The 25,012-nt window shown below is 45.5% G+C and overlaps 1 protein-coding gene across 1 annotated transcript in view; it reads left to right on the forward strand.

The window, feature by feature from the left end:
- LOC146663001 (ryanodine receptor 2-like) overlaps nt 1-25,012 on the forward strand; it is a 313,610-nt gene that overhangs the window by 55,934 nt on the left and 232,664 nt on the right. The window contains exons 2-3 of the mRNA XM_085415589.1: nt 16,064-16,183; nt 16,667-16,771. Of these exons, the coding sequence (XP_085271715.1) occupies nt 16,064-16,183; nt 16,667-16,771 (225 nt within the window). The remainder of the gene's footprint in view (nt 1-16,063; nt 16,184-16,666; nt 16,772-25,012) is intronic.

Consider the following 25,012-nt stretch of genomic DNA (forward strand, 5'->3'; position numbering starts at 1 on the left):
GGGTAACAAGACGTCTCCGAAAACGTCGGAGCGCTTTTGAAAATATGCGGTGTCTTGATAAACTGAGCAGATATTTGAAGTTTACACAGCTACATTCTCACCTGAAAATATGTTAAAAGTTTATTTTGTGACCCAGAAAGAATAATAAGAGTAATATTAAAACTAACTAGCTGCCGCCATTGTTGGAAACTGAGCAGGGCCGCGCTATGAATTCTTGGATAGGTTGGGCCACGAAATATACACCTGACCCATCCTTCAAATCTGGGGAAATGAAGGGCGCATTTGTTGGCCGCATTTGTCGGAGTCTGTGAATTTGTACAGTCTTCGTCGTGTCGCTGTAACGTAATTGGCCTACAAATGTGGGCACAGGAGGATGCGGTTCCTGAATTTGGATACAGCTACGATACCGGACACAACTTCTTCTTCTTCTTCTTCTTCTTCGGGGTTTAACGGCAGCTGGCATCCTTGTACATGCAGTGCTGCCATCTTCTGTTTCAGTCCGTTATTACACTCTTAAATCCTACTCCTTATTCCTGCGTCTTTTGGGATCTTGCAAAGCTTCAACCAATGTGTCGACTATTAAATCAGTTGTCGACGATTTTGATAGTCGACGTAATCGTGACTAGTCGACTAATCGTGGCAGCCCTAGTAGATACTAAATATTAAATGTTATTGTGCAGCACGCAAGATCGACAGCGCACAATGTGCTTTGAGGTAGCAGCCAAGAAAGGTGTAGTTTGTGTCTGTGAACACCTGTGTGCACACCTGTGTGGATCAGCATGCTTGTATTCAAAAGGTTTCTCCATGTAACGATCTGCAAGGGAGTGTGGGGACCCATAGCCCCGTCCCCCAGGGTATGAAGCAGGTATGGAGGAGATCCAGGCCCCAGACATCCAGAGTACGTGGACCCAAGAAGGACCACCAAAGGGGCAACCTTGCCACCCTCCTGGGAAGAGCTGAGGAGAGCCCCAAACGAGAGGTCACCCAGCAGCCTCGGAGCAGAGGCCAGAGGGGGTTGCAGTGACGTGCCTGCGGGCTCTTCCGCAGCCAGCTGTGCCAGAGAGGACCAAGCCTCCCCCCCCCGCCAATTGGCCACCAGGAGTTAGTCGATACATACATGAGCGCCCAGCCCCAGACACCAAGAACCACCAACACACCAACGTCTGAGGGTATCAGCCACCGGCAGGAGTGTTGTGAGGGGAGATAGGCCTCCATACCTCGGAGAGCCTGAGATGTTCCCAGAGAGGTGGAGTCTAAGACCCAACCTAACATATAGACACAGACGAACAGGCGCACGCAGACACAAACATGCATTCCCACCCCCATATACACAAACAAATACTCAGCACTCACCCGACGTAGAGACACTGTACACACATTCACACTCCCCAAACAAACTCTATATCCCAGGTCCAGGTACCCCCGACCCCAGAGGGGCAAACCGTACCTAGACCCAGGAGATGTAACCCTTCTCTCTGGGGTGGAGGCAAGCAGACCGCCTCCTTATCTGCAGTAGCAGGGAGGCCCCGCATCCCAGACCCCAATGGTTAATAGAATGGGGGTGAGTGAAGACCCCAAACCTCCCTCTGCCCGCTCATATGTAGTGTTGCTATGTGCTGTTCTAAAGTGCATTTAAAACACAGGAGGGCATGGTGCTTCCTGCCACAGAGCAGCACGGCTCCTCCCGAAAACCCTCAGTGTCTATATGCATTTAAAATTGAGGGTAGGGCACCAGCGCCAGAGGTGGGTTTGAATACACAGCCCACCCCCAAGGCCCTATATCACTAGAATTACTGAGCCTTTTTTCCCCTGGTGCAAGTCCCTACTACTAGATTTACTAGCCCTGTGCAAATTTGCGTAAATTCCCCCGACCCTAACACCTCCTAGCACCCCGCTGAGATTTTCACAGGTCTTCAGCTCCATTGTTCTCCTGCTTTTGTTGTGCAAACACACCCTCCCCCAACCCCCAACCATGAGAGATTCAGGTCTTTCCTTACCTGCAAGGCTACTTTCCTTCCTTACCTGCAGCGTACAATGCACCATGGTAGTTTCTATGTGCAATATTTCTCATATGCAATATTAGTTCTTGTCAGTCCTTGTCACTACATTGCATGCCTGTCCATAAACACATATGGTTGTACATATATTTATATAGCCACACCTTACATAATATACACACACCAATATTTTTCAATACACGTGTCCATATTTATGTTTTGTTTGTATAGTGCACTTTCTATACTGTGCTCTTTGTACAGTTTTTATTTAGCTGCTTTTGTCTTGCACTGTCCACTTTTTTGCAGTGACAATGCAGATTTTCCACTTGTGGGACAAATAAATGCAGATTTGCTGCGTGTGTGTGTGTGTTTGTGCAACACTGGCATTTGTTTACTCAGATCCAAGACAGGCCAAACCTCTGTTACAACCTACATACAAAAGACACACATTCACAATATATGGGTACACAAGTCTGTTTTATTTCAAAGTGTTTCAAACTTTACAGCGTTTGCAGACCCAGTGTCCATCATCCCTGCATTTGGCATAGGTGAATTTCTAACATGTTGCACAGGTAAACCTGCTGCGATTCCTGTTGCAGCTCTCTTGCACCTGGCGCTGCATTGTCTTTACAGTCCCTGGCACAGCAGCTGCAGCAGCTTCAGCAGCCTGCCTCTGAGCTAATATTTCCTTGTGCTGCATGAATCGGCAACAAAGTTGCTGAGCTAGAAGACTCAGAAACAATCTTCTTTTGCCTGTCCACCCTGTACATGCCTTGTACAAAATGTAGGCATTCACCGCCGCCAGGTCCAGCATATTGTAGAAAACCACTACTGGCCACCTGCGTGTTGCTGCTCTTACGGAATACATCCATGCCATTTGGTCCAACACGTCTACACCACACTGTAAAAGCAGAGAGAGAGAGTCATGAGTATATATTTTTTTCTATAGGCCTGTATAACACACATCAGATAACATTGTAGCACTGGTGTAAAATTGTACACAGATTCACGTACCTTCATGTGGTTATAGTCTGTTATCATGTTGTGTTTCCTCTTTCTGCCGTCACCGATCGTCACGTCTTGGTGCATGGAACTTAGAACACACACAGTCTTGGTTTTTTTAGGTGCATAAATTGTCAAGGAGACACCGCCACTTCCAAGCACTGAAGTGGAGAATACCTCTCGCTTTGCAGTATCTTTTGCAAGTTGAGGAAGTTCACGCCGGACTTTATTCACCGTGCCCAGTAACGTTGTTTTGCACTGCAGCAGTTTGTGCGACTGTGACAGTGAAGTAAAGAAATTGTCTGTTGTGACATTTCTCCCATCATCCAAAAATGGCTCCATCAGTTTCATGACCACGTTCTCTGCCAGCCTCTCTCCCTTCTGACGACTGGGGTCTTTTCCCAAGTAAGGAGATGCACTGCAGACATATTTGGTGTCCAAGTCCGTGGCCATCCAGAACTTGATCCCAAATTTGTCTGGCTTGGTTGCAATATACTGTGTGAATGGACAACGAACCTTGGTAGGGAACAGCTGTTCATCTATGGTCATGTGTTCTCCTGGAGTGAAACTCTTAGCACAGTTCTTGTTGAAGCGTGTCCAGATGTTGGAGATCGCCGCAAATCTATCTGTTTTCACCCGTTCTGCGTGTCCTTGTCATCAAATCAAAGGTGTTGCATAATTGAAATGAATCTATCTCGGGGCATTGTCTCTTTGATTACTGGCACCAGAAATCTTTCTGACCAGCAATCCACAATGGCACCAACATGATTGCTCTTACAAACAGAATTGAAATGAATGCCATCAGTTCATGAACTGACAAATTCCAGTGCGGCTCTGTTCTGCGGGCTTGATGTACCGTACACTCTCTAATGGACTGCATCATTCCCACGTCTAACAGGCAAAGGAAGCTTTGGAGCACACTTGTAATCTTACGCTGTTGGAAGATAAACAAATAGAGAATGGTAAATTTACATGAACCTCACTCTAAATGGGTTTATATAAATATCATATGTAATATGGCAATGACAAACCTTAGCAGACTCTGTGGGTCCAGTTTGCGCAATGAAGCACGAGCGATTTGCTGCTGCACTGGGCAATCCTCCTCAACCCACACAGTGCCGTATTTTGCTGTGTGGCTCTGGTTGGGCTTCCCAGTACCACGGGGCCTCTTCCGTGGAGGCATGTTGGGTTCTTGTTCCGTCTCCTTTTCAGATTCTTCTGAGGAGGTATCAGTGGCCTGCTGGACAAATGAAACCTGTCCTCCATCAGAATCTGCTTCGTCCATTTCCTGAAGCAAGGCCAAAGCCTGTTGCGCGGAGAGGTTCTTCCTGCGTGGCAGTGATACGGAGGCCATCCTGATGTGCATTCTCAGAAATGCGAACAAGAAATGATTCTCCCGCCTGGGTCGGTCTGCTTTTATGCACAGCACTGTGCTGTAGTCAAGCAATGCCACTTTCTCACATACACAGTGACAATGGAACAATGGAAGAGCTGTGCTGAGAGTCAAGGAAGTTGTGAATGTGTGTCTTTCATATTTGCAGGTCAGTCAATGTGTGGGATATTTTGTATAGGTACGGCAGGCATTTCTGAAAGTCGTAACACAGAGGTTTGGCCTGGCTTGGATCTGAGCAACTCTGAGTGAGCAAATGCAAATGTGCAAGGCCTCACGGATAATGGGTGGTTTGCACAACCAAAGCTGGAGGAGAAACGAGCTGACGACCTGTGAAAATCTCAGCAGGGGTGATTAACACCTCGGGACTTGCACCAGAAAATATAAAAGCCAGTAATTCTAGTAGGTGTTGAGTTGAGGGAAGTTACGCAAATTTGCGCAGGTTTAGTAAATCTAGTGATATGTATGTGTTTTGAGAGTGTGAGTAATGTGGATGTCTAGGCCTAAAATTGAGGCACAGGCGGCCAGAAGGGGACAGAGGGGGAGTGCCTCCCCTGCACCCTGGTGACACACCTGCACCCCAAGCCCTGCGTGTGTGGGTGGGTGTGGTGGAGCGGGAAGAGGGAGGCAGCTGAGGATGGGGAGGGAAGAAAGGGAGGGGCAAGCTCCCCCGCTGACCCCAGTAGGCAGCCCCACACTCTGGAACCCACCAGGACAAGGGGGCCCAGGCCCATCCGGACCGGGACCCACAGCAGCACCACCCAGCCCCACAGAGTCCGGGGCAGCCCACCTGACCCCACCGCAGAGAAAACTGCACCCAGCCCGTCATCCGCTCATCTTCCAGACTACACAAGACAATAGACACCCAGGTTGAGTTCATTCTCCACCTCTCCTATATCTCTCCCCCACCTGCAGAGTGAGCTCCTGTAGAGAGGAGACCTCCTGCAAAGATGTAACAGCCTCCCCACCAGTTAGAGAGCCCTCCAGTTGGGCCGATGCACCAGAGGTCCCCCCGCACCAGGGCTCAGCCCCCATGCACCTGCCCACAACCCCGGCAACACAACAACCAGGACCCAAGCCCCCAAGGCCCAGCCAGAGCCCCAGCCTGGGGGCGGAGCACCCCCAGACCCCCAAGCCTCCACGCCCGTCCCGGACCCACGCAGGAGCAGCCAGGCTACCAGGCCAGTAACCAACGTCCGCCAGCACAGACCCTCCCCCATCTCCGCTGTATGCAGCCACAATGAAAACACCATCTAAGAGCCACCAGAGCCCCTAACCAGGTTATGGCCACAACCCCCGGGTTAGGCCCTCCAGGGAAAACGTCCCTAGGGACTCCCCAGATGCCCTAAGGCCGTCCCTAACCCCATATCAACCACTTTAAAATAAACTTAAAGAATAGTGATGACTACCAGGAAACACCTGAGGCAGTTTCTGTTTTGATAGACCATGTAATACCAGAGTTATGATTAAAAAAAAAATATATATATACGGTATATATATATATATATATATATATATATATATATATATATATATATATATATATATATATATATATACATATATATATATATATTAGGGGTGCAACGATATTCGTATCGATATTGAACCATTCGATACAGTGCTTTCGGTTCGGTACGCATATGTATCGAACAATACATTTGTAATTTATTTTATCAACTTTCCTTCTGACGATGCTGTCTGTGTTGAGCGCTCAGTGAATCTGCGTTCGACTACTCCGCCTAGGCTGCACTGTCGAGCGCAGATCCACTGAGCGCTCAACACAGACAGCATAGTCAGAAGGAAGAGCGCAGGGCAAGCTAGCGAGACAGAAGTTAAGCTCTCCTTGCAACATGGACCTCCCCCACCCTCATTCAGATCTGGCGTTTGGAATTATTTTAGTTTTCATGTGACGTATGACCCTGAAGGTAAGCGAGTCATGGACTAAAGTAAAACAGTATGTTGGATGTGCCATGCAATGCTCAATTACATGGGTGGGAGCTAGTGTGTTAGCGCAGTTAGCTCGTTAACGTGTTGGCCGTCTAGCCCCATGCACGGGGCGATCGGCGGTAGCTCGTTAACGGAGATTTGCCGTGTTGTGGCGTTAAGGTCATTTCAACGAGATTAAGCACTAGTGGGAACACAACGAATATGACTGCACATTTACGCTGACATCATCCTAGTGCAAAGACAAAAACAACAAGCATGCTACTAACTTTAGCCGAGTCATTTAGACAGCTGTTAGCACATGATTCTCCTTATATGTTTAATATGCTGCTGAGAATATAGCCCAGAAGAAGCGGATAGTATAGCTTTTATTTTGGAAAGAGACATTTCTCTGTAATAAACTCTCTTTTCCAAAGATGAGTGATTCCTCAATCAGATACAGGGCTCGCAATATCGCTAGCCCGACGTCCTGGGGCTAGCGACTTTTTCAGTCGGGCTACCAAAATCTATCTCTTCCCTGCCCGTCGGGCTATTGTAGGAAGGAAAAATATATGTCAATGCTTTTGCATTCTTTCAGAAATGTAGCTGGGTAATTATGTCATTGGCATCGGTGAGCCACTGTCAATATGTGACATATTGAAATCGCGTTTGAATTTGCGCTTGTTTTTTTGCTTTCACTTTGCAATCGCGCGAACTGTGTATAGAGAGCGACAGCACTGATCTGTGAGTGATGATAATTTGCGCACCAATTCCTCTGACATTGTCTTATTAATCGTTAGCTTACTATGCAAACATGACAAGTGAAATCTCCCGCAGCAAGCTTAAACATGTGAGAGGTTGATCGCGCAGAGAATCGCTGAGCTTATATGAGTGCGTGTGTAAAAGCAGCAGGATATATATTTTAGTTCTGCTGAGCCAAATAAGACAGGTCAGGGTGAAGAAGTGACAGCCAAAGAAAAGCTTACCACAAAACGGAGAAGTTATGACAAATCAGACTATAAGGCAAAAAGAAAGTGCAGCTTTATGGTTTCATGGACAAAATAATTTCTGTGGCTGCAATATGACGAGCTAAATAACCAGGGCTGCACATAAGTGGTCCGCAGGTGTGCATTCGCTGTCAAAATAAAAAACACGCACAAGGGTTAGGGTTAAATTTAAAAACTGTACTTTTGAGTTAAAATATATATTTATAATTTTAATAAATGACAAATTAAAAAGGCATGAACATTTTTTTTGTATCGAAAAAATATCGAACCGTGACACCAAAGTATCGAACCGAACCGAACTGTGAATTTTGTGTATCGTTGCACCCCTTATATATATATATATATATATATATATATATATATATATATATATATATATATATATATATATGCGAGAGGAACTGACCTGAAAAATAGGATCATGGCCAAGCTTGAAACCTGGATCCCCCGTAGCCGGTTACCAAGATTACGTGAAGTACCCTCAGAAGGTCTGCTAGATGATGTTAATGCAGCACTACGGGCAATACCTACAACCACGATTACCGACACTAACAAGCTGATCTACAATACGGCAACAGTGATCAGTGAGATGCTTGGCTACAAGTTGAACAGCGACAAGGGGCAGTACCCTCCATGGAGAAGGAGGCTAGAGGGCAAGATCAAAGTAGCACGGAGGGAGGTTAGCCAACTAACGGAGTTGCAGAAAGGTGCGACAAATAAGGTGCCTAAGAAATACAGCAAGCTGTCCATACCTGAGGCCTTGGAAACTGCCAAGCAAAGACTCACAGCCTTGGCCAGCCGCTTGAGGAGGTACACCAGAGAGATAGAAGGCAGGAGAATAAACCAGCTGTTCTCCACAGAACCAGCAAAGGTGTACTCTCAGTGGCAAGGGAACAATAAGAGAGCAGCACCACCAAGGCTGGAGACGGAGCAATACTGGAAGAGCATATGGGAGAAGGATGCAACCCATAACGGCAATGCTCAGTGGCTAGAGGATCTGAGGGCTGACCACAGCGACCTCCCTGAACAGGGTCCAGTAACCATCACAGTGGCAGATATCCAAGAAAGGGTCTCCAGTATGAAGAGTTGGACAGCACCAGGGCCCGACATGGTTCACGCCTACTGGCTGAAGAAGCTGACTGCACTCCACGAGCGTCTGGCAGCACAAATGAACCAGCTGCTAGTTAACGAGAGACACCCGGAATGGCTAACTGAAGGCCGGACGGTCCTGATCCCCAAGGACCCCAAGAAGGGACCGGTCCCCTCCAACTACCGACCAATAACCTGCCTCAGTACTACAAGGAAGCTCCTGTCAGGCATCATATCGGCTAAGATGAACAGGCACATGGGTCAATACATGAGTGGGACACAGAAAGGAATTGGCAAGAATACCAGAAGGTAGTCAGAACTGAGGGGATTGAACTACCAGAAGGCAACATTGCAGACATAGAGGACAGTTACAAGTACTTGGGGATCCCGCAGGCGAATGAGAACCATGAAGAGGCCGCTAGAAAAGCTGCAACCACCAAGTACCTGCAGAGGGTCAGGGAAGTCCTGAGGAGTCAGCTGAATGGTAAGAACAAGATCCGGGCCATCAACACGTACGCCCTGCCCGTGATCAGGTACCCTGCTGGGGTAATAGGCTGGCCAAAGGAGGAGATAGAAGCCACTGACATAAAGACAAGAAAGCTCCTTACCATGCATGGAGGGTTTCACCCCAAATCCAGCACCCTGAGGCTGTACGCTAAGCGGAAGGAAGGGGGCCGGGGACTGGTGAGTGTCAGCACCACAGTCCAGGATGAGACAACGAACATCCAAGAATACATTGGGAAGATGGCCCCAACTGACCGAGTGCTCAGTGAATACCTCAGGCAGCAGAAACCCAAGAAAGAGGAGGGAGACGAGGAACCATCATGGAAGGACAGGCCCCTGCACGGTATGTACCACCGGCAGATAGAGGAGGTGGCTGATATCCAGAAATCCTACCAGTGGCTGGACAAAGCTGGACTGAAAGACAGCACAGAGGCACTAATCATGGCAGCACAAGAACAAGCTCTGAGCACAAGATCCATAGAGGCTGGGGTCTATCACACCAGGCAAGACCCCAGGTGCAGGCTGTGTAAAGATGCCCCAGAGACAATCCAGCACATAACAGCAGGGTGCAAGATGCTAGCAGGCAAGGCATACATGGAACGCCATAACCAAGTGGCCGGCATAGTGTACAGGAACATCTGTGCCGAGTATAACCTGGAAGTCCCGAGGTCAAAATGGGAGATGCCCCCAAGGGTGGTGGAGAATGACCGAGCTAAGATCCTGTGGGACTTCCAGATACAGACGGACAAAATGGTGGTGGCTAACCAACCGGACATAGTGGTGGTAGACAAACAGAAGAAGACGGCCGTAGTGATCGATGTAGCGGTTCCGAATGACAGCAATATCAGGAAGAAGGAACACGAGAAGCTGGAGAAATACCAAGAGAAGAGAAGAGAAGAGCTCGAGAGGATGTGGAGGGTGAAGGTAACGGTGGTCCCCGTGGTAATCGGAGCACTAGGTGCGGTGACTCCCAAGCTAGGCGAGTGGCTCCAGCAGATCCCGGGAACAACATCGGAGATCTCTGTCCAGAAGAGCGCAGTCCTGGGAACAGCTAAGATACTGCGCAGGACCCTCAAGCTCCCAGGCCTCTGGTAGAGGACCCGAGCTTGAAGGATAAACCGCCCGCAGGGGCGTGCTGGGTGTTTTATATATATATATATATATATATATATATATGCAATGCTTTTTTCTGAATACTATTGGCGTCTTTAGTGCAAACAAAAACACTGACACCTCTTTCCTGTTGGTAGAAAAATATACCATGGCAACCAATAATATGTGAACACGTGACATTTGGTTATTTAGAAAGAGAAGAAAGTTTTAGAAGTGACAGTGACGAGAGAGTGAGCGAGCGAGAACGCAAGCGATATCGCCCTCCTTCCAGTGGGACATGCCACTGGCCCAACCTTCCTTGTCAGATGCACGAACCACCTCAGCTGGCTCCATTCAATGTGGCTAAGTGGATGGCTGAGCTTCTCACCTTAAGTCTAAAGGAGAGGCTAGCAAGCCTTTGGAGCAAGGTAATTTCCACCACTTGTACTCACGATCTTGTTCTTTTGCTCACTATCCAGTGCTCATGACTATAGGTGAGCGTAGGGATATAGGTGGACTGGTACATCAGAGCTCAGCTCTCTTTTCACCATGATGGACCAGCACAGCATCCACATCACTGCAGCTGCAGCCCCAGTCCGTCTGTCAATCTCACGCTTCCCTCCCCCTTCACTCATGAGCAAGACCCCGAGATACTTAAACTCCTTCTCTTGGGGCAACAACTCATCCCTGACCTCCAAAATTTTCCAGCTGAGGACCATGACTCCGCTTCACACTTGGCTGCGAACCATTCCAGTGTTAGCTGGAGACCACCACCTGACGAAGCCAACAGAACCACATCATCTGCAAAAAGTGGAGATGAGATTCTGAGACCACCAACATTTAAGCTCTCCGCCACTTGATCACACCTAGAAATCCTGTCCATAAAAATAATGAACAGAATCTGTGACAGAGGGCAGCCCTTATGTCCAATACCCACTGGGAATGACTTCTGTAGCAACTGGTCAGACACCCCATACACTTGAAGCACTACTGACAAAATACTCAGAGGGACAGTGTCTGATACCTGCTCCAAGTCCACAAAACATCTAGACTGCTTGGGCAAACTCCCAGTGATTCCTGAAATATTCTCATGAGGGTTTAGAGCTGGTCCAGTGTTCTGCGACTGGGACAACACCTGCATTGTTCTTCCTGCATCTGAGGTTCAACTAACAGATGGACTCTTTTTTCCCCCCCCAGCACCCTGGCATAGACTTTCCCAGGGAAGCTGAGAGGTGTGAGCCCCTTATAGTTAGAGCACACTCTCCAGTCCCCCTTCTTAAAGATGGGAACCACCACCCTGGTTTGCCAATCCCGATGTACTGCTGGTGATCTCTATGAACCATTGTAGAGGCGGGTCAACCAGGACAACCCTACAACACCCAAAGCTTTTAGGAACCTCATCCACCACAGAGGCCCTGCTACCAAGGAGTTGTTTAACTGAAGCCAAATAAATTAAGGTGCCACTTACAGACATTACATCCCAGTCACACTGATAAACCACTTGAGTTTTTTCAGCGAAAATGTTCTGAATATTGCCGACAATCATCTTTGTGAAAGCTCCTTCAGTAAACCAGCGAGCAAGGTTAGCATCAAACAAGGTGGCATACCAAATAGCTCAGTGCAAAAACCCTCACACCATAGCAGAGGAGTCTGCCTGCAGCATTAGACATGGTTTCTGGCATGCTGGATGACACGAGTGCTGCAAAAATAAAACTATCTCTCTGTCCAGTGACACTGTCACCAGACGCATAAATGACATTGGTAACGACCTTAAAAAACAGCTGGTAGATAAACTCAAAGACAAACATTTTGCCTTACAGTTTGATGAAGCAACAAAGACTGTTTGTTTATTGCTTATGTACGTTGTGACATGACAAAGTTCCTGTGTGAGGATCTACTTTTTTGTAAACATGTCAGAGACAGAGACACATCTGCAAAGCTATTCAAAATGCTGGCCTGCTTCCTGACTGAGAACGGGCTAAAGTGGGAGAACTGCATTGGTATTTGTAGTGATGGTGCACAGACCATGGCAGGGATGAGAAAAGGGCTTCGGGCGCTCATCAAGAAGGTTTCGCCTAATGCTGAATGGACACACTGTGTTATACACAGAGAAGCACTGGCATCAAGGCGCCTTTCCTATTTTTTCTAAGTAAGGTTATGACTGATATTGTAGGTGTAGTCAATTTTATAAAGACCAGACCACTAAAAACAAGAGTATTCTCTGCTGTCTCAAGTCAAGTCAAATCAAGTGCCTTTATTGTCATTCCAACCATGTGCAATGGTACAGTACACAGTAAAACGAGACCATGGTGCTACCTATGACATGTAACAGACAATCAACACAGGACTACACATGCAATGTGCAAAAAACCCCAAAAAGACCAGACAGAACAGAACAATAAGACACAACCGCGCAAAATAACTGTGCAAAAGACTGAGCGTTGTGCAAAAAGTAACTTGGTGTATGAAGGTGTGCGTGTGTGTGTATGTGATTGTGCAGATAAGTGCTTGGTATGAAGGTATTTGTGTGTGTGTCAGTGTTCAGGAGTCTGACAGCTTGGGGGAAGAATCTGTTTCACAGTCTGGTAGTGAGGGCACGAATACACCGGTACCTCTTGCCAGAAGGCAGCAGGGTGAAGAGTGTGTGTGAGGGGTGCGTGGGGTCCTCCATTAAGGCTTTGCAGAGGCAGCAGGTGTGATAAGTGTCTGTGATGGAGGGAAGAGAGGCTCCAATGATCTCCTCAGCTGTTCTCATTATAAGTTGCAGAGTATTGCAATCTGATATGGTGCAGTTGCCATACCAGACAGTGATGCAGCTGCTCAGGATGCTCTCGATAGTCCTTCCATAGAAGATGGTGAGAATGAATGACGGAAGATGGGCTTTCCTCAGCTTCCACAGGAAATAGAGACGCCGTTAGGCTTTCTTAGTTATGGAGCTGGTGTTGAGGGACCAGGAGAGGTTCTCTGCCAGGTGAACACCAAGGAATTTGGTGCTCTTGACGACCTTCACTGAGGCTCCATTGATGTGAAATGGACAGTGATCTCTCTGTGCTCTCCTGAAGTTAACAGTCATCTCTTTTGTTTTGTCCACATTCAGACACAGGTTGTTGACTGTGTCCTGTTGTTGACTATATATGACGAGATGGGAGCTGAACATCAAGCTGTGCTGTTTTACAGTGAAGCGAGGTGGCCGTCATGAGGAAAAGCCTTGTCCCGAGTTTTTGAGCTCAGAGAGCAGATGAGAATATTTTTGGAGCAGGAGCACAAGTCTGAAGTGGCTGAAAAATTTAGTGATGAGAACTTTCTGGTGAAACTGGGCTATCTTAGTGGCATATTTGGAAAGCTAAACGAACTAAATCTACGGCTTCAAGGGAAAGATAAACACCTCCCTCAGGTCACAGGCAAGATCAGCTCTTTCACCCAAAAGCTTGCAATGTGGGACAGCAATCTTGATGAAGGAAATACTGATTTATTCGAGAATCTGCTTTAATTTGTTGATACTGGCTATGATGCCACCTCAGTGATTCCATGTATTAAGCAGCACATTTCAAAACTGATCGCATACTTCCCTGAAAACAGTTCCCAGTATGACTGGGTGAAAGATCCTTTCAATGCACAAGCTCCAACTGGTTTCAGCTATGCAGAGGAGAACCAGTTCACTGACATGACATCTGACTCCACTAAAAAACAATGTTAATAAAATTATTCTTTGTTTTAAGTTGATCTATATTTCTTTTTAGTTTTCTTTAATGTTAATAAGGATACAATGTTTTGCAGAGATGTACTTATAACAGCAATTTGGGTAGACCGAAGCAGATATGACTCCTTCAGCCTGATGACTCCCTTCACCTCCAGTGTCCACCATTTGTCAAAGGAGCTTGCAAAGAAAAGCGTCTGGACTTCTTTAAGTTACTTGAAGACGTTTCACCTCTCATCCGAGAAGCTTCTTCAGTTCTAAGGTCAAATGGTGGAGAGTCCCAGATATAAACCTAGTGGGAGTGACCCCCCACAGAGGGACAAAAGGACCCCCTGATGATCCTCTAGTCGCCTGAGCCAAGGTGGGAAACTGGGCGTGGGTCCCAATCAGCCAGAGTTTCGGGTGTGTTCATTGTGAAACCTGGCCCCACCTTATCATGCGAATTCCTGAGCTCAGATGGCCCAGGATGTGAGTGGGCGTTAAGGCGTCTGGGAAGGGATCTCAAAACTGGATTATAGATGGCAGAGAGTTGGTGTCGTAAACCCCGCCTCTGTTCAAAGATGGTCGCTCACAGTGGACATAGATGGATTCTTTCACTCCTCTTTCAAACCATCTGTCCTCTCTGTCCAAAATGTGAACATTGGCATCCTTGAAAGAGTGTCCTTTATCTTTAAGATGCAGATGGACTGCTGAGTCTTGTCCTGTGGAGGTGGCTCTTCTGTGTTGTGCCATGCGCTTGTGAAGTGGCTGTTTGGTCTCTCCAATGTAGAGGTCTGAGCATTCCTCGCTGCACTGTACAGCATACACCACATTGTTAAGTTTGTGTTTTGGCGTTTTGTCTTTGGGGTGAACCAGTTTCTGTCTGAGCGTGTTGCTGGGTCTGAAATACACTGGGATGTCATGCTTGGAGAAAACTCTCCTGAGTTTCTCTGATACACCGGCTACATAGGGGATGACAATGTTGTTGCGTCTGTCCTTCTTATCCTCCCTCGCTGGTGTCTGATCTTCTTTTCTGTGCCTCTTTGCTGACTTTAAGAACGCCCATTTAGGATAGCCGCACGTTTTGAGTGCTTCCTTTACATGTGTGTGTTCCTTCTTTTTCCTTCAGGCTTAGAGGGAACATGTTCTACCCGGTGGTGTAGGGTCCTGATTACTCCAAGTTTGTGTTCCAAAGGGTGATGGGAGTCAAAGAGGAGGTACTGGTCCGTGTGTGTGGGCTTCCGGTAAACTTCGATGTTGAGTTTGCCGTTCTCTTCAATGTCCACCATTTGGTTACAACATTGACCTCTAGGTCTCACTGTCCCACAGAGCATTGAAGTCTCCCAGTAGGATAACAGAGTCTCCAGGTGAAGCACCCTTGAACCCCCTGCTCAGGGACTCCAGTGGACTCTAGCCCACTGGGAAAATGCCAACGTACAGGCAGCAGGCCAAGGGGATACCAAGATACCCACTCCAGCCTGCCGCCTCTCATCAAGGGCAACTCCTGACTGGGACAGAGTCCAGCCCCTCTCGAGGAGACTGCTTCCAGAGCCCAAGCTGTGCATTTAGCTTAACCCGATTTTATCTAGCCGGTACCTCTCAACTTCACATTCTAGCTCAGGTTCCCCATCAGCAAGGGGACATTCCATGTCCCAGTCATCAGCCTTGGTGGCCAGGGATTGGGATTGGTCTGCCAGAGTCTCCACCCTTGGCCGCCGCCTAAAATACGCTGTGCCTGACCTCTACAGCTCCATTAAATCAGTGATTTTAGAGTGTTAGAGAAGAAAAATGGTGGATTGATGCAAATTGCATCCAGAACAGAAATTATACTGGGAATGCAATTTTGGTTGAACAAACACCTACACAGACAGCATGCTTAAACAGGCAGACCAGACCCTGAACTTCAGTAGATAAGCTGATGAGCAGTCAGGGTTGCAGGGTTGTCTCCATTTCTACTGTACATGTTTCTACAGTAAAATCACTGTGGCAGTTGCTTTAAATTCTCTTTGGGCTGGTTTCCATATTTGCTTATTGTTGTTGCTTTGTGTTAATAGGTAAACACTAAAAGAAAGATCATATGTTTGCCCTTATTAGGACAGGGATTTTCTGTTGGTGTGTGGGAAACTGTAGCCTATAGTTTATATTGTTAAATGTAACTATGTGGCAGTGCGTTTCAGGTCATTTTATCGTTTAGTGTAACAAATAAATTTCTCTGGCAAGTAATAAAGTAGCATACTACAATACTTTTAAGAAAGGTAATGAATAATGTGTTTTACTTTTTTTGATTAATGACCCCAACGATGCACAGCACAGCCCTGCTCCCTGCTGCCTTTGTTTTAAGCTCTCTGTCTTGACCCACTGTTTTTCTTTCTATGTTTAGGATGATGAAGTGGTCTTACAATGCTCAGCTACAATCCACAAGGAGCAACAAAAACTTTGTCTTGCTGCTGAAGGCTTTGGGAACAGACTCTGCTTCCTCGAGTCCATTTCAAACTCCAAGGTACAGTATTGACATAAGTAATAATCCTTTATTTCACAAGAATAGCCAGATCACCATCAAATGAGTGGGGAAAAATGATTTCACTGAAGAAAAAAATCCAGAACGTGTTGGCTGTAGCATGTATTTATGTGTCATGTTCATCAAACCCTGATCATCAGATCACAAACCAAAATGCTTTTGGAGAAGTTGCCTAATTAATTAAATGAGTGTCACAGCTTCCACAATAGCATTACAGTTTGAAAACTACTCTATACCTCATAGCTTTCATAGCTCCATTCATGCTATATTTTATAGGATTCACGTGTTTACTAAGAATTGTGTGTGCACAAAGTCAGAGCTGTACTCATCATAGATTTAATAAAGTCTCCTGTGCCACACAGGATAAACCGTGGCTCTTTTGGTGGTATAAAGGTGGCCTACACAACAGTGGACAGGAGGTTTTAATTTAGATGTAAATTTATAGCTGTTTTCTTGTTGTTTCAGAATGTACCTCCAGATCTGTCAATCTGCACTTTTGTGCTGGAGCAGTCGCTGTCTGTACGAGCCCTGCAGGAGATGCTGGCCAACACCCAAGAGAAGGCGGATGGGGTGAGTGTGGGCATGCATACACACACACATCAGAGAAGAGAGTATTAATAAATGTACTGTAGGTGTTGTTCACATTAGGGTGAGATCTTCTAGGGCAGACCTAGGGTAAGGTCATCTCCCAGCAAGAAGGTTCCTGGTTTGAACCCCAGCTGGGTCCTTTCTGTGTGGAGTTTTCAGGTTTTCCATGTGTCTGGGTGGGTCCTCTCCAAGTACTCCCTAAGCTGTGTAGGCAGACACAGGGGTGGACTACACAATATTAGAGAGTTTCCTATCACAGTTCAAAGACATTCATGTTAGGTTTGTTGGTGATTTCAAATTTGCTCATGGATGTAAGGAAGGGTTTAAATTGTATAGACTAAAGCAGCCGTCCCCAACCACCAGGCCGTGAGTCGTTTGGTATCGTGTTGTAGTTGTGTGTCTTATTTTGAAAGAAATATTTACGCGTTAGTGTAGTGACCAGAGAGCATTAAGGAGCAGAGAGGAGGATGTAGTTGGCGCATTTCAGAAGGACACTGCTAATAAAGTAACAAAATTACACAGTGAATTTGCGTTTATTATTATATTTACAAAATACCACAGTTTTTGTCTCGGTGGTATCATTTTATTTTGTTGTATTTATAAGCGACACCTTAAAGGCCGCTCTGTGAAAATATTGTCTGAAATTAATCTGGTCTGTAAAAAAGGTTTGGGACCGCTGATCTAAAACACTGGATTAATGTATGTTTAAATGTGACCTGTCTAGCATTACATGGTAAGAAAGACCAGAAAAGCATTATGTAAATCATGTAAATGTTCATTCCATCCATGCCTGATAAAACACAAAGAAGAACATGACACACACACGAGAAAGAGAGTCTGCTTATTCCACTCTTTTTAATGGGGGTTGTTCAAAGTGGTGAAAATGAAGCTGCTGATAAGATTTGACAGAAAATATTGGCTTAATTCACACACTTTGTCAGGTTATAAGGGTTTTTGACCCAAGCTTTTGTTTGTTATTGTGGGTTTGTTTTGTTCATTTAGCCTATTGTTTGCAGGGTTGTTGTACAGACTTCTGTTTGAATTATCATTATAGTAGTTTGTGGCTTTGTAACATTTGAAAAATTATGAAATCTGTACATTTTTAGTTAAACTACTGTGAAGACATCTACGTAATATATTTAACAAATTGAGTTAAAGCGTCTAAAGTGTTTATTTATTTATTGTCATGCCTGTTCCCGCAGTTTCCCATATGGAAAAGATATATATAAATCTTATAAAGTTTGTATCTGTCTTGTGTGAAACTTGTATGAAAAGCATACAAGTGTGAAAACAGATATAAGATCCCTTGAAAAATTATATAATGAAACTTGTATGTTTTGGATACTTACTAAAACAATGTATGAAAGTAATGCGAAAGTGGCCACTTTCATGAGTAATCACATATAAGTTTTTACTATTTCTTTTCCGTATGGGTTCCCATAAATTTTGCTTGGCTTGTTCCCTGCATTCAGGTTGAGGAGTCATATGATGATGATGAAGCTTTGATTCCACAATCCCAAGAAACGATGTAGAAAATTAATAAAATCGATATCAGTTGATAATAATCTGCCGATTGCCTAGTTGAAAAAACTTGTATTCTGTGGGGGCTGGGAGCGCGCTTTGTTAGTCGCTCATTACGCCCAGGTTAAAGACTAATAACAGTTAATTCTCTCCTACCTGTAGCACGTGGAGTTTTTGCGCCTATATCTAAATAAATAAATACTGCAGGTTGGACACTTATTTGTGGGACATGTACCAGTTGTTGGATTTGGAGTGTTCCTTTCACAGCGCAAAATTTTTGAACCAGAGCACTAAAATCAGTCGCAAAGGTGATATACTAAGATTAATGGCAAACAGCAAGCAGGACTTTCTGCTTTTACGTTTATTTGGAAAGCATACATGGCAGGAATTGCCAGTTTTAAGCACGGTGCCAGAGTTTCGTGGTTGTTGTAGCGTTTTCCTGACCTTGTTAATCACCCAAAATATTTAGAACAAAGCATCACATATTTCTGGCAGAAATACTCACACACATATATATTGTTGTGCATTCGGAGCACATTTTGCATTTTATATAAGAGCATTAGCAGTGCAATGAAATATTTGTTTTATGCTTTCATGTTCACAAACACAGGTCACAATAATCATAGAATTATTACCTTTTGTCTGGCTTGCTCAGTGTGCACAACTTGTATTTTATTTGCTGCAAGCATTTACCTATATCAGTGTTTTATAGAAAGGTTCAACGTTATGCTTCTCTCATAATTATAGACTAGCTTAACAAATTTACAAGGTATAAATATATTGTTTAGCAAGCTTGTAAATGAATGCGCCACTACACAGCTCCTCGCCCTCTGATGGATACACAAGACATTACCAACGGTTTTCCTAAATGCCGCATAGGGGCGTTACTACTCGTGGTTGCATGGCCCTGTCAGGTATAAGGCAGCTGTTTTAAGTGGCTGTATCTGTATTTCCTGGATTTGTTTTTTGCCTGTGGACAATTTTTGCGTCACCTCGCCTTTTGCTAACTTTCGCCTGCCTTCCTTAGTCCACATTTGGATCCTTCTTCGCTGTCCATCACTAAACATGAACACATTTCAAGTTCTATAAGATAGGTGTGGGTTTAAAAAATGTAGTTTGAATAATGCGATGTCGATTCATTCAATTTCGAATCGATTTTTAAATATAAATGTTAGTGCTGTCAGTGTTAATCTCGTTAAAATGACGTTAACGCCATAACTGCATTAACGCGGCAAATCTCTGTTAGCGAGTTAGCACGGATCGCCCTGTCCAAGGGGCTGCACGGCGTCAACGCATTAGCACGGTTAGCTAGTTATACATTAGTACCATGCAGCCCGATGCACGGGGTGATCCGCGCTAACTCTCTAACGGAGATTTGCTGCGTTAATGCAGTTATGGCATTAACATCATTTTAACGAGATTAACGCTGACAGAACTAATAAATGTATTTTGCCAGAAATGCCAGGATCTCAGGTTAAATCTCACGAAACTATTTCAACAACCACCAAAGAGTTAAAACAGGAAATGAGGTAAACAGTTCTGCAAAAACATGTAAAATTAAAGCGTGGAGCTCCCCGTTCACCCGACGGCACGTACACGGACATTCTGGATGGTGAAAGCTGACATCTCACAGATTCTGAAGCTGCAGGTTTCTTCACTCTCCGACCAAAATTGACTAAACCAGCAGCAAAAGAAGATCAACGCTACGCTTCAAATTTGATAAGCACTGTCATGCATTCTCTCTTACCTTTGCTTTTACTTCCTGCAGAACTCTCTCCCAGTGTATTTTCTGCATTATTCGCTTGCTTAGTATGCTTTGGTGCTTATTGCGCACCAGTCTATCTGTTGTGTGCAGTGCTGTTGGCTGCTGCTCTTTTTTTTTTCAAAGATAACCTCTGACAAGAAAGCCTCATTTCTGCTGTTCAATACCTGTTCAAGAAATTTAAAGTTTTACAGATGATGCAAAACTGCAAAACACTTAGCCGTGTCTCTGATAAACCTCTGTTACTTTGCTCTGCTTCACTTCAGTAGCATCAGGCAATGTTCATATATTGATTCATGGTCTTCTTCAGTTTTCAGTTTTTTAACTACTGCAGAATATTTTAAAGCGGCTAGGTGCTATAAAAAGCCAGGCTAGGAAAATCTCCTTGATATTTTTCTGTGTTTTATCCTCAGTTACTTTGACACAAAGGCATCTGCTGTGATGCTCACATCGCTGTCTCACAAGTGTCAGCTTTGTCTTTACACTTAGATATAAAAACATGGATATGTACTGATAAATCAGAATCAGAGTCAGAATACTTTTTTAATCCCTATGGAAATTATTGGGTTACAGTTGCTCCAGGACAGTAACAGTAACAGACTAAACTATTTAAACAATACAAAATGTTACATATTTTACAAATTTAGGAAATAGCACTAATATATACAAATCACTCAATTATAAATAAATATCAAGAATATTGACAAGAATATTACAGAGGCAGAATATATATGATTGACATTTGACTCTAACCTGTGAACTTTGTCATATGCTATTTTACTGCAGAGCATGTGCAAAAGGGTGTAACTATTGCAGTGTTTACAGTGTGTTAGATGGAGGAGTTGTACAGGGAGATGGCCACAGGCAGGAATGACTTCCTGTGTCGTTCAGTGGTGCTTTTTGGTAATCTCAGTCTCTCGCTGAACGTCCAGTCCAGTTTATTGTCTATGCATACTCCAAGGTATTTATAGCCCTTCACAATGTCCACGTTGACTCCTTAGATTGAAACAGGGGTCAAGAGTTTCCTGGTCTTCCTTGGTCTTTGCCACGTTGAGCTGCAAAATGATTCTGCTCAGACCACATGTCAAAGGAGTCAACCACAGCCTGACTCATTACCCCTGATGATGCATCCAACCACCGCAGAGTCATCAGAAAACTTCTGAAGATGGAGGTCTCTGTGCTGTGGCTGAAGTCTGTGGTGTAGAGGGTGAAGAGGAAGGGGGAGAGGACAGTCCCTTGTGTTGCTGATCACCTTGTCAGACACACATTTGGGAAGACACACATATATTGGTCGTCCTGTCAGATAATCAACAATCCAGGACACCAGAGAAGCATCCACCTGCATCGCTGTTAGCTTATCACCCAGGAGGGTCGGCCTGATGGTGAGGAATGCACTGGAAAAGTAAAAAAAACCATGAACCTCACAAGTTCACATCTCACCAACTGGACGAGATGGGCGTAGACACACTTGAGCAGGTAGATGATGGTGTCCTCAGCTCCGAGGTGGGGTCGGTAAGCAAACTGAAGGGGATCCTGATGTGGTCTGACTGTGGGTCGGAGCTGCTCCAGGACGAGTCTTTCCAGGGTCTTCATGATGTGGGAGGTCAGTGCCACAGGCCTGTAATCCTGGGGGCCACTGGGACGTGGCGTCTTTGATACAGGGACGAGGCATGATGTCTTCCACAGCACCGGGACTCTCTGCAGACTCAGACTCAACCAGAACAGTTTATGAAAGACTCCACAAAGCTGGGGAGCACAGGCCTTGAGGACAAGCGGACTCACTCCATCTGGTCCCGCAGACCTACCTGAGTGGAGCCTCCTCCTTTGCTTCTGAACCTGGTCGTGAATGAAAGTGATAGTTTCCACTCCAGCTTTCTCCTGTAATTGTCCTTAGCCTCTCTGATCGTGTCCTTCAGTAACACCTGGACCCTTCTCACCTTCTCTTTTTGCCCCCTCTGAAAGCCCTCTTTTTGTCATTGAGGAGGGCTTTGATGTCCTTAGTCATCCACAGCTTGTTATTTGGGTAAAAATTAGCTGGGACAATGAAGCCTGTGCAGAAGTTTATGTGGTCAGTGATACACTCAGTGAGCCCATTGATGTTCTCACAGTAAGGTCGGCAGAGGGAGGAACGTAAACAGCCACCAAGATTACATGAGTAATGGGCAAATAATATGGCCTGAGTCTAACAGCGCACAGTTCAAATCCGGGCAACAAACCAGTTCTTAGATTGTTATGCGGGCAGGGTTACACCAGCGGTTGTTAACGAGAATGGCAAGCCCCGCTCCTTCCTCCTCTACTTACTGCTCACAGCGCCGTCCCAGCAGCCCCGAACACTTTGGAAGACTTCCGCGGATGCGTTGTCGTCGGGAACATCCTGGCGCATCTGTGATTCAGTGAAACGCATCAAGCTACACTCCCGGTATTCCCTCTGACTCCGTGCTAGCGCTGTTAGCGCGTCCATCTTGTTTACTAGCGACCGAACGTTCCCCATTATAATAGACAGCAGACATGGTTTGTACCTCCTTCTCTCTTCGAGCCTCTGCTGTCTCACTGTCTCCTTCCTTCTCCTCTTCTGTCCTCCACGTCTGCATCCTCGCTGTGTTTTCCTCCAGATTTCATTTGGTACATCTGTGGGTCTGTCAACCAGCATCAGGGTGATCAGCTGATCTCTGGAGTAAACAGCCTGTGTGGTGTATAGGACAAATTTCAGGAGATTGAGGCAGACGAAGAGACATAACAGGGACATTTTTTAAGACGGAGCACCTTGAGAAATGACTGGTGTCCCTGCTTGCACTTATCTGCTGCAATGAGTAGAACCTTTTATTGCCAAACTTGAAAACTATTTATGTGTCCATGCATGATATGAATTCCAGCTATTGAACTACAGAAAATCAGTCTGTGGTTTTGAACTTTGCATCTGTGAAAATTGTGATTGACTTTCCCAGAATCAACAAGAACCAAAGTGCAAGATCAGCCAGATTGAATATTCAGTTCCCCATATGGCAGTGGCTATTAAACTGGAGATCTGGCTTCCAGTGAAGACAGGAGAACCAGAGAAAAATGCAGTACAAATGAGTTATAGTTCACTAATGCTGTCCCATTGTCCTTTATTTCATTGTTGTTATAAAATGTCTTGATGCATGTGCAATCATCCAAAAACTTGATGCTGTTCATGTGGATGTGGCGTTTTTAGTGGTAGAAACATCACTTCACTCATTCAAGTGAATTCTTCTGTCTAAGCAGGTTTCCCCAGCCAAACAGTACATTTGCATAATGAGTGAAACTAGCGCCACTGAGTGCACAATGGAATGTCAGGTCAGTTCCTTGAACATTAATCTGTAAATTGCCATGACCATTGATCAATGGCCAATAGTCGTTATGACTGCAGAGTCTTGGCCTGATGAGGTGGCTCGTCTGTGTTGTGCCATCTGCTTTGCCAGAGGTTCTTTGGTTTCCCCCGATGTATAAATCCTGCCAATCCTCCTGCACTTAACAGCGAACACTATGTTACTCTGTTTGTGTCGGGGGACCCGATCCTTGGGGTTTAAAAGTCAAAGGGACACTGTGTTTATAGAAAATGTGTTTCAACTGTTCCAATACTCCTGACACACACAAGGGATCATTAAGGGTGATCACTGATCACCACCTCCCTGTGAATGGTACTCATGGCCATTGATCAATGGTCATTGATCAGTGATCAACTGATCAGTGGTTGTTGGTCAATTGTCACAACAATTTGAATATTAATAATGAAGGAACTGACCTCCCAGCTCATTGTTCCTTCCGTGGTGCTAGTTTCAGTCATTATGCAAATGTAATGTTTATAATGTTGGGGAAACCTGCAGTCAGCTGAGACTGATGAAGTCACCTGGATGATGAGTGACAAGATGTTGTTATAAAATGTCCATAAAATTGTGGAACAGAGTGCATAATGTTTTTTTTTTTTTTAGCTTCTAATAAGAACAATTGCAGAAAAAGTTTGAGACTACAAATAGGTACATGTTTATACGGGTACATTTATTTTAAACACCAAAGCTATCAGAAGCTTTACACACAAAAAAAACTTATACAGGATGATTGGTTAAGCAGTGGAGCTTTGCTAAATAATGATTCCAAATGGCTTCAGCAAAATGACACTTCAGATAGCTAATTTCAGTGTTCCCTTTCAGCCAGACTTATAATACATTTGCAGAAGGAGTCATGTAAAACTTGTACTGTAATGCTGAAGAGACCTGCATGCCTTTTCCCCTGATATATGCTTTTTGTGCAACTCTATTTTTACCTAAATGTCTACAACAAAGGTGACTAATTCTTGAAAATTATGACTCAAACTTTTATTAAATATCTGCTTTATTGAATCGCTACCTTATCGTGGTGGAGGGGTTTGTGTGTCACAGGGATCCCAGGGGCTATGTTGTCTGGGGGCTTTTGCCCCCTGGTAGGGTCTCCCATGGCAAATTGGCCCTGGGTGAGGGACCAGACAAAGAGCAATTCATAAGACCCTTATGAAAAGGACACCGAGGGAACAGTTTACCCTGCCCGGGATAGGGTTACCGGGGCCCCGCCCTGGAGCCAGGCCCGGGGAGGGTGCCCGAGGGCGAGCGTCTGGTGGCCGGGCCTTAGTCCATGGGGCCCGGCCGGGCACAGCCCGAAGAGGAGACATGGGCCCATCCTCCCGCAGGCCCACCACCCGCAGGAGGCGCCATAGGGGTCGGGTGCATTGTGTGCCGGGTGGCGGCCAGGAGCGGAGGCCCTGGAGGACTGACCCCCGGCTGCCAAGACTGGCAATAGGGACATGGAATGTCACCTCTCTGGTGGGGAAGGAGCCTGAGTTAGTGCGTGAGGTTGAGAGGTACCGGCTAGATATAGTCGGGCTCACCTCTACACATGGCTTGGGCTCTGGAACCAGTCTCCTGGAGAGGGGCTGGACTCTGTCTCAG

Source organism: Rhamphochromis longiceps, linkage group LG8 (genome assembly GCF_057381845.1).
Source record: "Rhamphochromis longiceps isolate RC_006_pf linkage group LG8, R_longiceps_female_GT1.1, whole genome shotgun sequence".
NCBI classification, from domain to species: Eukaryota; Metazoa; Chordata; class Actinopteri; order Cichliformes; family Cichlidae; genus Rhamphochromis; species Rhamphochromis longiceps.